Genomic DNA, 15,998 nt, shown 5'->3' with positions numbered 1-15,998 from the left:
CTCCTGTTCCATTTAGCCTTAGACCCAACACTTCTCTTTCCCCAGACCCCCAGCTCCCATTCCATTTAGCCTTAGACCCAACACTTCTCTTTCCCCAGACCCCCAGCTCCCATTCCATTTAGCCTTAGACCCAACACTTCTCTTTCCCCAGACCCCCAGCTCCCATTCCATTTAGCCTTAGACCCAACACTTCTCTTTCCCCAGACCCCCAGCTCCCGTTCCATTTAGCCTTAGACCCAGACACTTCGTTCCATTTAGCCCCCAGAACTTTCCCCAGACCCCAGCTCCACGTTCCATTTAGCCTTAGACCCAGAACTTCTCTTTCCCCAGACCCCCAGCTCCCGTTCCATTTAGCCTTAGACCCAGAACTTCTCTTTCCCCAGACCCCCAGCTCACGTTCCATTTAGCCTTAGACCCAGAACTTCTCTTTCCCCAGACCCCCAGCTCACGTTCCATTTAGCCTTAGAGCCTTAGACCCAGAACTCTCTTTCCCCAACCCCCAGCTTGTCCATTTAGCCCCAGAACTTCTCTTTCCCCAGACCCCCAGCTCCTGTTCCATTTAGCCTTAGACCCAACACTTCTCTTTCCCCAGACCCCCAGCTCCTGTTCCATTTAGCCTTAGACCCAACACTTCTCTTTCCCCAGACCCCCAGCTCCTGTTCCATTTAGCCTTAGACCCAACACTTGTCTTTCCCCACACCCCCAGCTCCTGTTCCATTTAGCCTTAGACCCAACACTTCTCTTTCCCCACACCCCCAGCTCCTGTTCCATTTAGCCTTAGACCCAACACTTGTCTTTCCCCACACCCCCAGCTCCTGTTCCATTTAGCCTTAGACCCAACACTTGTCTTTCCCCAGACCCCCAGCTCCCGTTCCATTTAGCCTTAGACCCAACACTTGTCTTTCCCCACACCCCCAGCTCCCGTTCCATTTAGCCTCAGACCCAACACTTCTCTTTCCCCACACCCCCAGCTCCTGTTCCATTTAGCCTTAGACCCAACACATCTCTTTCCCCAGACCCCCAGCTCCCGTTCCATTTAGCCTTAGACCCAACACTTGTCTTTCCCCACACCCCCAGCTCCTGTTCCATTTAGCCTTAGAACCAGAACCCACACCCCCAGCTCCTGTTCCATTTAGCCTTAGACCCAACACTCTTTCCCCACACCCCCAGCTCCTGTTCCATTTAGCCTTAGACCCAACACTTGTCTTTCCCCCACCCCAAGACCCAACACTTGTCTTTCCCCACACCCCCAGCTCCCGTTCCATTTAGCCTCAGACCCAACACTTCTCTTTCCCCACACCCCCAGCTCCTGTTCCATTTAGCCTTAGACCCAACACATCTCTTTCCCCAGACCCCCAGCTCCCGTTCCATTTAGCCTTAGACCCAGAACTTTCCCCAGACCCCAGCTCCCGTTCCATTTAGCCTCAGACCCAACACTTCTCTTTCCCCAGACCCCCAGCTCCCGTTCCATTTAGCCTTAGACCCAGAACTTCTCTTTCCCCAGACCCCCAGCTCCCGTTCCATTTAGCCTTAGACCCAACACTTGTGTTTCCCCACACCCCCAGCTCCCATTCCATTTAGCCTTAGAACCAGAACTTCTCCCATCCTAAACCTTTATTTCATTAAAGCACCCTTCTTCATCCCACACCAAGCTCCAGCCCCAGCGATAGTACCAGCTTCATCACCAGCCATAGCACCTGTCCCACTCCCAGCCCAAGCTCAGGCAGTGGCGTGCAGAAGAAGGAAGCTGAAATACCTGCTCCGTAGGAGGGGTGGAGGAGGGGTGCGGCTCGGGCCCCTCAGCTCCAGAACTGCCCGGGACACTAAAGGGTTACAGGTGCCTGGGGTGGTCCTCACACCCACGGGAGATAAGGGGGAGGAGAGGAGCGAGAGAGGGGGGCATAGTGGACGTTGGGAGAGAAAGGGTGGAGGGGATAGTGTTGGACCGCAGGGGAGAGAAGTAGAAACGAGGAGCGAGGGAGGCAGGTGAGATGGGGAGCGGGATAAAGGACAGGAGGAGAGGAAAGGGGTTGACTCTAGCGAACGATGATTGAAAGGGGCATTGGGGAAATGGTAGTGCCAGTAGCCTGGGGAGTTGGATGCTATGGGAAGGTTGTGGGAAGGTTGTTGATCGAGTGAGACAGAGCTAGACAGAGGAGCTAAGACTGAGGCAGAGTGAGACAGGAGAGAGAGAGCGTGGGAGTGTGAACATGAGACAGAACAAGAGCATGGGATATAAAGAGATGAGATAGTGACAGAAGAGAGAGAGTGACAGAAGAGAGAGCAACAGAAGAGAGAGCAATAGAGGAGAGAGAGAGTGGGGCTTTGCTCCAGGGCGCCTGTGAGGCTGTCTGCGCAGTGATGTTGTGACCCCTTGCAAGGACAGCAGAGAGAGGGGCAGGAGATGGGGCAGGAGGCAGGACAAGAGAGAGAGAAAGAGAGAGTTGGGGGAGAGGAGATGACGGGGCAGGAGGGTAACTTACGTGAAGGCGAAGGCCACCAGAGCACCACTAACCACTATAAAGTCCAGGATGTTCCACAGGTCACGGAAATAGGAGCCCTGGTGCAACACCAGGCCCAGATCCACCATCTGAGAGAGAGGTTTGGGGGGATGGAGAGAGAGAGGAGGAAGAGGGGGAGAGAGAAAGTGAGAGAGAGTGGGGGGGGGCGTTAGAGTGAGGGCGACAGAGAGAGTGGATATGTGTTGTTATTGATTGTCTCACGTCAAAAAATTACAAGTATAGCTAGAGTGAAATAGATTCAGAATTACCTTAATCAACATCTCAAAGGTGAACACTCCCGTAAACACATAGTCAAAGTAGCGCAGAACCTGCATAAAGGGAGAGAGAGGACACATAGTTAGCAGACGTAAAGTAGAAGCTCGCTAATAGTTCAGTTAGCATGGAGGGTAAAGTAGAAGTTAGCTATAATAGCTAAGTTAGCATTGAGGGCAAAGTAGAAGCTGGCTAAACTAGCTAGGTTAGCCCAGAGGGTAAAGTAAAAGTTAGCTAATAGCTAAGTTAGCATGGAGAGTAAATTTAAGCTAATACGGACACGGAGCTAGCATTGAGTGTCTCACATTGTTGCGAGGTGATTCTGGCCAGACGGGGTCTTCTGCTGCCAAGGCGATACTGCTCATAGCAATGGTAGACAGGATTCCAAACTCAAAGAATTTCAGAGTCACAATGTAGTGGCATAGTCTCCGGAACCTGATCACACACACACACACACACACACACACACACACACACACACACACACACACACACACACACACACACACACACACACACACACACACACACACACACACACACACACACACACACACACACACACACACACACACACACACACACACACACACACACACACACACACACACACACACATTGCAACAAACACAAAAAAATGCATCATTAATATAATTAATAATGAATATACGTGTGTGTGTGATTGTGATTGTGATTGTGTGTGTGTGTGTGCATGCATGTGCCCACATACGGATTGGTGGTAGAGAGGATGAACATGGAGCTATAGGGAGGCATTGGTTTGGGTCCATCTTCATCACCCTTCTCATCATCATCATCCTCCTTATCCTCCTTCTTAGGCAGAGGCTCTGTGTTAGCATTCTTATTGACTGGAGGGATGCAAGAAAGAGAGGGAGGAGAGAGAGAGAGGGGGAGGGAGGGGTGGATAGGAGAGGAAAGGACAGGGAAGAATGAAGGGAAGAAACAAGAATTCAGAAATAGCATGGCATGTGTGGCTGTTTCTCAATGTTTTGACTGAAGATGTGACCTGATAAACCTTGGTCATACACAGTCTCCCTCCATCCCCCTCCCCTCCTCTTTCTTCCCTTTCTCTCACCCTGTAATATGGCGTTGTGGGAAGGAAACATGGGTGGTATGTCCACTGCCGTGTGGTCCGGTATCCGGGTGCTACTTCCGTATGCAGGAACCAGGCTTCCATCTAGGCCCAGGTGGGAGCTGCTGTTGGTCAGGTGAGTGTTGAGGCCTGCAGGGCTGAAGCCTGGGCCTGGAGTATTGTGGTTGGCTGGGCTGGGGAGACCCGAGGCTGGGCAGGGCTGCTGGGTGGAGCCTGGGGGTAGCTGGGGCTGGCTGGTGGCCAATTTACTGTTCATGACATTGTCCATGTCCTCGCTGTACTGGCTGTCCTGTCTACAGAGGCTCTTCTGGATGGGCCGTGTGGTGGACAGGTTGGGACCATCCCTATAGAGGGAAAGAGATGGAAAGAAAGGAAGAGAGGGAGAAATGAGAGAGATTGATGGAAGAGAAGGAGTAGGGAAATGTCAGAAAGGTTCTGAGAACTACTGTATAAGGACACTGGTTGACAGAGGAAAGTGTGAGTGCGTATATATGTGTGTGTCTGTGTGTGTCAGGGTCTCCCTCACTTCCTGCGGTGTTGCCGCGTCCTCTTCCCCTCACCATCACACCCTGACTGAGTGCCATGGCGATGCCGTCTCTGCCTCCTCTCACCTCCATCACCCCCTTCTTGCTCCCCCTCGCCTTCTCCTTCTGTCCCCCTGCTCTTGTGTCGCCTTTCCCCTCCTCCTCCTCCTCCTCCACCACCTCCACCTCCCCCCTCTTCGTCCTCTGGGGGCATGCGGTGCTGGCGGGGTTTCCTGTGCTCCGATGAGCCCACCTGGCCCCGTGGGTGGTGGTGCCTTCTCTGGGGCCTCTCCTCTCCACTCTGTCCCAGCATCGTTGCATCTAGGCGGGTATGGAAGGAGTGGTGGTGTTGGAGCTCCTGGTGCTCCTTGCTCTCCTTACGGCTCCTGCGGCTCTCCGTAGAGTCTGCCCGCTCGTAAGGCCTTCCAGGGCCTGAACCAGACCCTGAGCCCCCACCTCCTCCTCCCACACCTCCTCTCTCGTGGACGTGTGTCTGCTTGCGGACCAGCTCGTCGGCGTGCTGCTGGCTGAGGCGGGGGTCAGGCTCTTTGGTGGTCTTGTTGGTGTTGTTGTTGCGGTTCTCCTGGGGGTCCACCACTAGAGGGCGGTCTGTATGGGTCTTCATGTCAGGACGGATGTGGCGGGAGTAGTTCACCTGGAAGAAAGGGGAGGGGGGAGGGAGGGAAAGGTTGGGTTGGGAGAGTTGTAAGCAGGGGACGGACGAAGAAGGCCAGGCGGAATCAAGGAGAGGCATAATATCGTTAGCATCCCAGAGGTCATATAACCACCTATAAAGCTCAAAAACTTGATTCAATTATTGGTAAATTGACAAAGGCACCAACCAGTATGTTACATTTGGCACCCGGTAATTACCAGGTAGTTATCAATTACGATGAACTATATGAGGTAAGTACCCGAAAGTATCAAGCAGCTTAACCCAGACGAATAAAAAGTGTTACCATCACTCTCTCCACCCTTCTCCATTTGTTTGGTTGTCTCTTACTGTCTCCCTTCTCCCTTCCTCCTTACCCACCTCCCTCCTTACCCCCCTCTCTGGGGTGGCAGGTAGCCTAGAGGTTGGGACAGTAACCGAAAGGTTGCTTGTTTGAATCCCTGAGCCGGCAAGGTGGAAACATCTGTTGTTCTGCCCTTGAGCAAGGCAGTTAACCCCCACAACAACTGCTCCCCTGGCACCAATGATGTGGATGACGATTAAGGCAGCCCCCTTACCTCTCTGATTCAGCTTAAATGCGGTAGACATATTTTGATTGAATGCATTCAATTGTGCAACTGACTAGGTATCCCCTTTCTATCCCTCCACTATCCTTCCCTTCCTTCCAGCCTTCCCCCCTCCCTCTCTCCTTCCCTTCCTTCCAGCCTTCCTCCCTCTCTCCTTCCCTTCCTTCCAGCCTCCCCCTCCCTCCTCTCTCCTTCCCTTCCTTCCAGACTTCCCCCCTCCCTCTCTTCTTCCCTTCCTTCCAGCCTCCCCCTCCCTCCCTCTCTCCTTCCCTTCCTTCCAGCCTTCCCCCCTCCCTCCCTCTCTTCTTCCCTTCCTTCCAGCCTTCCCCCCTCCCTCCCTCTCTCCTTCCCTTCCTTCCAGCCTTCCTCCCTCCCTCCCACTCTCCTTCCCTTCCTTCCAGCCTCCCCCTCCCTCCTCTCTCCTTCCCTTCCTCCCAGCCTTCCCCCTCCCTCCCACTTTCCTTCCCTTCCTTCCAGCCTCCGCCACCCTCCTCTCTCCTTCCCTTCCTTCCAGCCTTCCCCCTCCCTCCTCTCTCTCCTTCCCTTCCTTCCAGCCTTCCCCTCCCTCCTCTCTCCTTCCCTTCCTTCCAGCCTTCCCCCTCCCTCCCTCTCTCCTTCCCTTCCTTCCAGCCTCCCCCTCCCTCATCTCTCCTTGCCTTTCTTCCAGCCTCCCCCCCCTCTCTCCTTCCCTTCCTTCCAGCCTTCCCCCCTCCATCCCACTCGCCTTCCCTTCCTTCCAGCCTCCCCCTCCCTCCTCTCTCCTTCCCTTCCTTCCAGCCTTACTCCCTCCCTCCCTCCCTCTCTCCTTCCCTTCCTTCCAGCCTTCCCCCCTCCCTCCCTTCCAGCCTCCCCCTCCCTCCTCTCTCATTCCCTTCCTTCCAGCCTTCCCCCCTCCCTCCTCTCTCCTTCCCTTCCTTCCAGCCTTCCCCCCTCCCTCCCTCTCTCCTTCCCTTCCTTCCAGCCTCCCCCTCCCTCCTCTCTCCTTCCCTCCCTTCCAGCCTTCCCCTCCCTCCTCTCTCCTTCCCTTCTTTCCAGCCTTCCCCCTCCCTCCCTCTCTCCTTCCCTTCCTTCCAGCCTCCCCCTCCCTCCTCTCTCCTTGCCTTCCTTCCAGCTTTCCCCCCTCCCTCCTCTCTCCTTCCCTTCCTTCCAGCCTTCTCCCCTCCCTCCTCTCTCCTTCCCTTCCTTCCAGCCTTCCCCCCTCCCTCCGTCTCTCCTTCCCTTCCTTCCAGCCTTCCCCCCTCCCTCCCACTCTCCTTCCCTTCCTTCCAGCCTTCCCCCCACCCTCCCTCCCTCCCTCCCTCCCTCTCTCCTTCCCTTCCTTCCAGCCTTCCCCCTCCCTCCCTCTCTCCTTGCCTTCCAGCGGTCCTCTGGGTCCAGTTCGTTGTAGAGGGCCTCTCTGCTGGTCATTAGAGTCTGTTTCCTCAGCTCCTTGGTCCTCTGTTCCCACACGGACTTATTACCACCCTTATTGTTCTTCTGCTGCTCCTTACTACAGGGACGGAGAGAGGGGAAAGGATGAGAGGAGGGACAGAGAGAGGGGGACCGAGAGAGAGGTAGAGGATAGAAGAGATGAGAGATGAGAGAATAGAGCAGGCGAGAGAAAGAAGAGGGAGGCGAGATGTAGGAAAGGTGAGACAGATGGACAGAGAGTTGGATGTCAGGGGAGAAGAGCGAGGAGAAAAGAGAGGTTAAGAAATAGAGACAGAAAGCATGATGGAGAGCAGAGGAGAAGGAGGGGAGGCATAGAGGGAGAGAAAAGAGAGGATGGTTGGGGAGGTTAAGAGAGTGTCAAATATCAGGTTAAGCAGTGGTATCTGAGTCAATTTACAAATATACAAACACACAGACATACAGAAACCTACATACACCGGTATACAGAAATATGAACACAAGCAAATACACAAACACACACTATAGAGCTCACACACACACATGTAAAGGGTCACCTTGCTGGACCTACAGGGCAGAAACACAGAGCTACTGAAGGAGTATGGTCGACCACAGTTTCCCAAAGCAGTGGGCAGACCAGCCCCACTTTGGGAAACCACACAGAGAGAGGCACAAGATGGAGAATGATATTGAGGCAAGGTTAGAATATTACACAGTCGACCAGGAAACCAAACCCAAAAGGACCCAATGAAGGAACCAAAATGGAATCATCAACTAAAAGACAGAAAATGGAAGTTCTGAGAACAAAAGGCAAACCTCAGATAACAGTCTATTCTCCATATTTTGCACTACTCTTATGAAATGCTCAGGTCAACAGTAGTGCACTATATGGGGAATAGGGTGCCATTTGAGATGTTGCCGACGAAAGAACCAAAATGGCATCCCGGCCCCACTAACTCCCTTTCCCAGGGACCACAGTCAACCACAGTAAAGCCACAGCCATACTGCGGGGAGCAGCCAACAGAAAATATACTCAGAATAAGCCAACTCAAAAACCAACAAAAAAGCAAAGGAGTAAAAAAATCAGAATTAGGGGGAGATAATTAAAGCAGGATGGTCTAAAGGAGGAGAGGAAAGGAACAGCGGGCGAAAAGAAACAGAAGGAGTATAAATGAGTAAATACCAGTCCAGAAAGGGGTCGGAAGCGTTGTGACCTGTGCTGTTTACTTTCTCACTGAGGAGGGAAACAGTCGGTGAGTGACATGACACAGAGAACACACGCGTGCCCAATTCACACTATATGACCAACCAGAACCTAGCCAAGCAGAGCTGTACTGGGCTGACCTGGCTACGCATCCACCAGAGTGGCTGGAACCATGCTGGAAAGAACCATGTGAAAAAAAAGATATATGAGCCAGCACAGTACATTTAGGGTCGGCCCTATAGTGTGAATGAGGCAACACACTCCTCAAACCTCCCCAACACACACGCAGGCACGCACGCACCCACGCACGCACACACACACACACACACACACACACACACACACACACACACACACACACACACACACACACACACACACACACACACACACACACACACACACACACACACACACACACACACACACTATTCTGTTCTCCTTTTCTTTCTCTTTTTATCTTCCTCTCTTTCTCTCTCCATTTTTCACTTTTCTTTCTCTTGCACAAACTTTATTTATCCCTCTAGACTTTCTCATACTATTTCTCTATCTCAGGATCCACATCTCTCTTCCACTACACAGGCGTCCATATCTCTCTAGCTCACATTTAGTCTTCGTTGCACAAATTCTATTGCACTGTCTTCAGGGTATCTACACATCTCTCGATTCATTCTACCAAACACAGACTGCCCTTCAAACAAAGGCAGTTTCTATCGACAACAAGGCAGAGAGACAATCATAGCCACATGTTCTCTTACAGCGGATATCTCAAGTCACAAACCGTTACCCAGGTCTTCTTGTTGTCATGACATGTTTACAACATGTGTTATGTCATCATTATAATAGTGTTGTCAACATTATAATAGTGTTATGTCATCATTATAATGGTGTTATGTCATCATTATAATGGTGTTATGTCATCATTATAATAGTGTTGTCAACATTATAATAGTGTTATGTCATCATTATAATGGTGTTATGTCATCATTATAGTAGTGTTGTCAACATTATAATAGTGTTATGTCATCATTATAATGGTGTTATGTCATCATTATAATAGTGTTATGTCTTCATTATAATAGTGTTATGTCTTCATTATAATAGTGTTATGTCTTCTATATAATAGTGTTATGTCATCATTATAATGGTGTTATGTCATCATTATAATAGTGTTAAGTCATCACTATAATAGTGTTATGTCATCATTATAAGTGTTATGTCATCATTATAATAGTGTTATGTCATCATTATAATAGTGTTATGTCATCATTATAATAGTGTTATGTCTTCATTATAATAGTGTTATGTCTTCATTATAATAGTGTTATGTCATCATTATAATAAAGTTAAGCCATTATTATAATAGTGTTATGTCATCATTATAATGGTGTTATGTCATCATTATAATGGTGTTATGTCATCATTATAATAGTGTTATTTTGGCCTTGTGAAGGAGGGGTCAGGTAAAGTGTAACCCATTTAGATCCAGAGAGAAATCTTCTTCCCACAGTCCCAGACAGGGACTCAGAGTATCTCCTAACCTGCTTTAGCAAGTGTGGAGATTCCAGCTTGGAAAATCCCTGCTTGCAAAGCTGTTATATCATCCACATATGCGGATGAATGATATGGATTTATATTGGCATGGTGGGGCAGTGCTAGGAATGACATCACAGTCACCTCATTAGTGGAAACCATTCCTAGTATTGCCCTATCAGTGCACCTTTAGCTGTCTTGCAGACTAGGAAACATGTCCAAGACACAACACACAACAATAGTCAACACACCACACAAAAGTACACATCAAAAGTGGGCTATGCCAGAGATTGACTGTGTGTGTGTGTGTGTGTGTGTGTGTGTGTGTGTGTGTGTGTGTGTGTGTGTGTGTGTGTGTGTGTGTGTGTGTGTGTGTGTGTGCGTGTGTGCGCGTGTGTGCGTGTGCGTGCGTGTGCGTGTGTGTGTGTGCGTGTGTGCGTGCGTGTGCGCGTGTGTGTGTGTGTGTGTGTGTGTGCTTACGTGCATGTGTGTGTGTATGTATGTATGTAAGTATTTGCTTGCATGCATACGTGTCCATGTTTCAGAGTAGAAACAACAGTTTTAACCTTGGTATAATAATAGTGGTGGTCAACTCTATGTGTGATATTGGAAGTGTCCCTACATCCTCAGGCTCCCCTGCTGTGACATTATAAGGGCTGTGGACCATGGACACACTGTGAATTTCACCATGAGAGAACAGAGAGCTACAGAGAAAGGATCTAAGACTCACTGCTTCCTACTGGAGGAGGTGATCAAACAATGAGCAATTTAATGAGCTTGAGAGGGTGCCCAGTCTACATGTATGATCAGCATGTGTACTGTGTGTGTGTACTGTGTGTGTGTGTGTGTGTGTGTGTGTGTGTGTGTGTGTGTGTGTGTGTGTGTGTGTGTGTGTGTGTGTGTGTGTGTGTGTGTGTGTGTGTGTGTGTGTGTGTGTGTGTGTGTGTGTGTGTGTGTGTGTGTGTGTGTGTGTGAGTGTGTGTGTGTGTGTGTGTGAGCGCGCGCGCGCGCGAGCAAGTACGCAGGTGTCTTGTGCAGCTGAAAAGTGAACACACTAGGAGAGATGAGGGGCAAGGATGAGAGAAACAACAGAGAGAGAAACAGAGAAAGAAAGAGAGATACTTACGCCGCTATGGACAGGTTGGCTGCAGACTGAGGGCTGACTTCGGCTACCTCCTTGGCTTTTTGCAAAACATTTTTCTTGGAAGCGGCTTCCTCTTCCTGCTCGTCCTACCAAAGAAAGCGAGTGGGAGAGAGAGAGGGGGAGGAGGGGAGATGGGAAATACATAGGAGGGAGAGAGAGGGGGGGATAAAAAGCAGAGATAGAGGAGGTTGATACAGATGGTAGACAGAGTGAGAGAAGAGAGCAATGACCTTTATAGATATAGTTATAGATAGGAGAAAGAGGGGCGTTGACAGATACAGATACATGGAGATACAGAAGAAGAGGTGAAGAGGGCTGACTCCGGCCCCAAAATCAGGCCACGCGAGAATATAGCGTGATGCAGACCAAGTGGAGATTTTTTTGTATGGCGACAATGAGAGAATTTTGAATTTGGTCAATATAATATGTAATTACTAATTGTCAAAGTGAGGCTTATTTGATGGAATGTTTAGTTTATTACTGATATAAGTGGACGCACATGGCATGCCTGTTGTTAACATTCTTATCTGCCCTCTCATTGGCTAGAATGTTCCCGCCTGTTCCCGCCTGCCTTCCGCCCCTTGCAGACATTTACTCCCATTGTTAGAGCATTCAGTCCAGTATCTGTCAATATACAGATCATTTTTAATGGGGAGCAAGAGCTGACAGGGTGAGAGGTCATTTCCTGAACTGAAGGGTCATTCTATTTGACCCCAGTAGGCGTGGCTCGGTCAGTGTACAAAGTACTGTACAAAGTACTGTACCTTAGTGAGTTCCTGTGCGTTGGCCAGGTTGTCCACAGCAATGGCCAAGAACACATTCAGCAGAGTGTCTGAGAGCAGAGGGTTGAAGACAGAAACTACACTGTGTGTGTGTGTGTGTGTGTGTGTGTGTGTGTGTGTGTGTGTGTCTGTGTGTGTGTGTGTGTGTGTGTGTGTGTGTGTCTGTCTGTGGGTCTGTGGGTCTGTGTATGTGTGTGGGTGTGTGTACGTGTGTACGTGTGTGTGTGTGTGTCTGTGGGTCTGTGGGTCTGTGGGTCTGTGTGTGTGTGTGTGTGTGTGTGTGTGCGTGCGTGCGTGCGTGCGTGCGTGTGCGTGTGCGTGTGCGTGTGTGTGTGTGTGTGTGTGTGTGTAAGGATACAGTTGCCGAAAAGTGTAAGCACGATGAAGAAGACTGAGAAGACCATCCCGTTGTTGACTCCTCCCTGAGATTCTATTCCATCATACATGACCATGTTCCAGTCTTCTCCGGTCAGGATCTGGGGGAGAACACACTCCTAATCAACATGTAGGAGCTTCATTTTAGGCACTTTGCTATAGCAGAAAAAAAACAGCAACAGGAAATGTGAATTATTATGTATATTATAATTACTGGACATTTTTTGTAGGGTTTGATAAATTTTTCATTAGGGCAAATCAAGTCTGACATTTTAAAGTGGAAATTACAAACTTTAGAAGCCTTTTAATACCTTGAATACACTACAAGTTTGCATTTTCTGCGGAGCGGGACATTTCTCAGGAACAAAAGAGTGATACAATTAAGATCCTGCATCTGTACACACACAGACACTCATACACTCGTACTGCTGTACACATACACTCTTATACACACATACACTCTTATACACACACACACACACACACACACACACACACACACACACACACACACACACACACACACACACACACACACTTATAAACACACGCTTTGCACACGTTAGGACTGCTTATCTTGGGACTGCTTACACTCTCACCTTTCCCTGCCTTTACACTCATCGATCCTCTTTCTTTCTCTCCTATCCCCCATTTCCAGTGTGCTACCACTCCCACTCTTCTTCTGCCCTCTTTTCTCATTCCTTTCTCTCTTTCCTTTCTCTCCCCTCCCCTCTCCACTCCCCCTCCCGTCTTTATCCACTCACCTGGAACACAGTCATTATTGCTGCAGGGAAAGTATCAAAGTTGGTTGGGGGAGTGCCAGATTCAAAATTAAACCTAGAGGATAAACAGAGAGAAATTGAGGAAGAGAGAATGAGAGAGCGAGAAAGAGAGAGCGAGATAAAGATAGCGAGAGAGAGAGAGAGAGAGAGAGATTAAAGATGACACCAAACAGTCAGACACTGAAGATAAAGAGCAACAGGGGAAGGGGAGGAAGGGGGAGGAAGGATGAAAGGGGCAAGAAAAGAGGGGAAAAGAAGAGGAGGTACTGACTGTCCTCCGAAGAGTTGCATGCCCAACAGAGCGAAGACGACGATAAAGAGGAAGAGGAGGAAGAGCAGGCTTATAATGGATTTCATGGAGTTGAGCAGAGATACAACCAGGTTCCTCAAAGACGCCCAGTACCTGACAGAGGGAGAGAGAGTAGTAGAGAGAGAGGGGGAGGGGCGCGGGAGAGAAATCACAGCAGCAAGATTTGTGACCTGTTGCCACAAGAAAAGGGCAACCAGTGAAGAACAAACACCATTGTAAATACAACACATACATTTTCAATGTTGTACTTTAAAACTATTTGCACATCATTACAACACTGTATATAGACATTATATGACATTTTAAATGTCTTTATTGTTTTGGAACTTGTGTGAGTGTAATATTTACTTTTCACTTTTTATTATTTATTTCAATTGCTTTGGCAATGTAAACATATGTTTCTTCCCATGCTAATAAAAACCCTTGAATAGAACTGAGGAGAGAGTGTTGGAGAGAGGAGAGAGAGCTTGTGAGAGAGAGTTTAGAAAAGCCTATAAATGTCTAATTGCCTTTCATGGTCGTTTGTTAATGAGACATGCTGACAAACAGATTGATAAGATATCCGATACAGAGGTTGACTCAAAGTCAGTAGAGACTTACTTGGTGACTTTGAAGATTCTCAGTAACCTTAGAGCTCGTAATACACTGATACCAAAGGATGTCCCAGGCTGGATAAAACCCCACAGCACCTCGAATATGCTGCCACATATTACCTGCCACACACACACACACACGATTAGTGATGTTATCCAAATCATGCGGTCAAAAATGATATGTGAGTGTGTGTGTTTACTGTACTGGTGTGTGTGTGTGTGTGTGTGTGTGTGTGTGTGTGTGTGTGTGTGTGTGTGTGTGTGTGTGTGTGTGTGTGTGTGTGTGTGTGTGTGTGTGTGTGTGTGTGTGTGTGTGTGTGTGTGTGTGTGTGTGTGTGTGTGTGTGTGTGTGTGTGTGTGTGTGTGTGTGTGTACCCTAGAGTAGACATGTTCCACCACTCACAATGCAGTCAAAGCAGTTAAAGGAGGAGTGAAAGTAAGGCTGTGACCCCAGTCCATAAATCTTTATACCCATCTCAGACATGAAGATACTCAAGAAGACGAACTCTGCAAAGTCTGGAAGAGGTGGAAAGAGAGAGGGAACAGGGTGAGAGAGAGCGGGAAAGACCAGACATGAATGAGCAAGCAGGAAAATGCAGGAGGATGATATCAAAAGAAAAGGAATAAAGAAGGGCATTGAAAAATCCACTGTAAGAAGCAATCAGAGAGGCAGAAAGACTGGCACGATCCCTCCGGAACTTTCATTACGCACACCTCCAACTGCTCTTAAACGCTAGTAAAACCAAATGCATGCTTTTCAACTGTTCGCTGCCTGCACCCGCACGCCCGACTAGCATCACCACCCTGGATGGTTCCGACCTTGAATATGTGGACATCTATAAGTACCTAGGTGTCTGGCTAGACTGTAAACTCTCCTTCCAGACTCATATCAAACATCTCCAATCTAAAATCAAATCTAGAGTTCGCTTTCTATTCCGCAACAAAGCCTCCTTCACTCACGCTGCCAAACTTACCCTAGTAAAACTGACTATCCTACCGATCCTCGACTTTGGCAATGTCATCTACGAAATAGCTTCCAATACTCTACTCAGCGAACTGGATGCAGTTTATCGCAGTGCCATCTGTTTTGTTACTAAAGCACCTTATACCACCCACCACTGCGACCTGTATGCTCTAGTCGGCTGGCCCTCGCTACATATTCGTCGCCAGAACCACTGGCTCCAGGTCATCTACAAGTCCATGCTAGGTAAAGCTCCGCCTTATCTCAGTTCACTGGTCACGATGGCAACACCCACCCATAGCACGCGCTCCAGCAGGTGTATCTCACTGATCATCCCTAAAGCCAACACCTCATTTAGCACTCCAGTGTTAATCTGCTAAATTGTAATTATTTGCCTACCTCCTCATGCCTTTTGCACACAATGTAAATAGACTTTTTATTTTCTACTGTGTTATTGACTTGTTTATTGTTTACTCCATGTGTGACTCTGTGTTGTTGTCCGTTCACACTGCTTTGCTTTATCTTGGCCAGGTCGCAGTTGTAAATGAGAACTTGTTCTCAACTAGTCTACCTGGTTAAATAAAGGTGAAATAAAAATAATAATAAACCTGTCCCCTAGTCCCACTGATTAGTACTTGTATAAGTTTGCCCTTTGGTTTCCATTGGACTGTCGATTATTGTTACTATGTCCATTGGTGCCTGTGAGTACCTGTGCTGTGTGTTTTGGCCTTCATGCGCAGATGATTACGGGTCTTGTCCCGTGTGTTAATTATTGTGCGCATGTGTTTTTCATTAGAGGTACTCCTCACTCTTTTGTTTGGGTTTCTTCCCTGTGTTCTTGTTACGTGTTTGTTTGGTCTTCGTCCCCGTGCCTTTACACGGTACGCCATAATTTGTGGCTTAATAAAAAACCTTATTACGCATTCCTGTGTCTATCTCCCGAATCTCCTTTAAGCCAACGTGACAGAATCCCCTTTAAGCCAACGTGACAGAGAGGTAGAGAGAGAAATAAGAAAGTATCTAGAATTTCCATCCATCCTTCATCCCTCCCTCCCACTCTCTATCTCTCCCTCCCTCCATACCTCCCACCCTCCATACCACCCCCCTCCCTCCCACCCTCCATACCACCCCTCTCCCTCCCACCCTCCATACCACCCCCTCCCTCCCACCCTCCATACCACACCCCTCCCTCCCACCATCCATACCTCCCTCCTTCTCTCCGTACCCCCCTCCTACTCTCCGTACCTCCTTCCCACCCTCCATACCACCCCCTTCCC

At 48.9% G+C, this 15,998-nt stretch overlaps 1 protein-coding gene across 1 annotated transcript in view; it reads right to left on the bottom strand.

The window, feature by feature from the left end:
• LOC135554532 (voltage-dependent P/Q-type calcium channel subunit alpha-1A-like) overlaps positions 1 to 15,998 on the bottom strand; it is a 176,832-nt gene that overhangs the window by 90,939 nt on the left and 69,895 nt on the right. The window contains 15 exon segments of the mRNA XM_064986876.1: positions 2,484 to 2,590; positions 2,771 to 2,830; positions 3,080 to 3,209; positions 3,505 to 3,640; positions 3,868 to 4,229; positions 4,412 to 5,064; positions 7,002 to 7,137; positions 8,221 to 8,271; positions 10,901 to 10,995; positions 11,683 to 11,750; positions 12,059 to 12,176; positions 12,840 to 12,912; positions 13,129 to 13,260; positions 13,768 to 13,880; positions 14,164 to 14,276. Of these exon segments, the coding sequence (XP_064842948.1) occupies positions 2,484 to 2,590; positions 2,771 to 2,830; positions 3,080 to 3,209; positions 3,505 to 3,640; positions 3,868 to 4,229; positions 4,412 to 5,064; positions 7,002 to 7,137; positions 8,221 to 8,271; positions 10,901 to 10,995; positions 11,683 to 11,750; positions 12,059 to 12,176; positions 12,840 to 12,912; positions 13,129 to 13,260; positions 13,768 to 13,880; positions 14,164 to 14,276 (2,347 nt within the window).

The sequence above is a fragment of the Oncorhynchus masou genome, chromosome 14, assembly GCF_036934945.1.
Source record: "Oncorhynchus masou masou isolate Uvic2021 chromosome 14, UVic_Omas_1.1, whole genome shotgun sequence".
Lineage (NCBI taxonomy): Eukaryota > Metazoa > Chordata > Actinopteri > Salmoniformes > Salmonidae > Oncorhynchus > Oncorhynchus masou.
The sequence above is the reverse complement of the archived record's forward strand: the minus strand, read 5'-3'. Positions and strand labels throughout refer to the sequence as shown.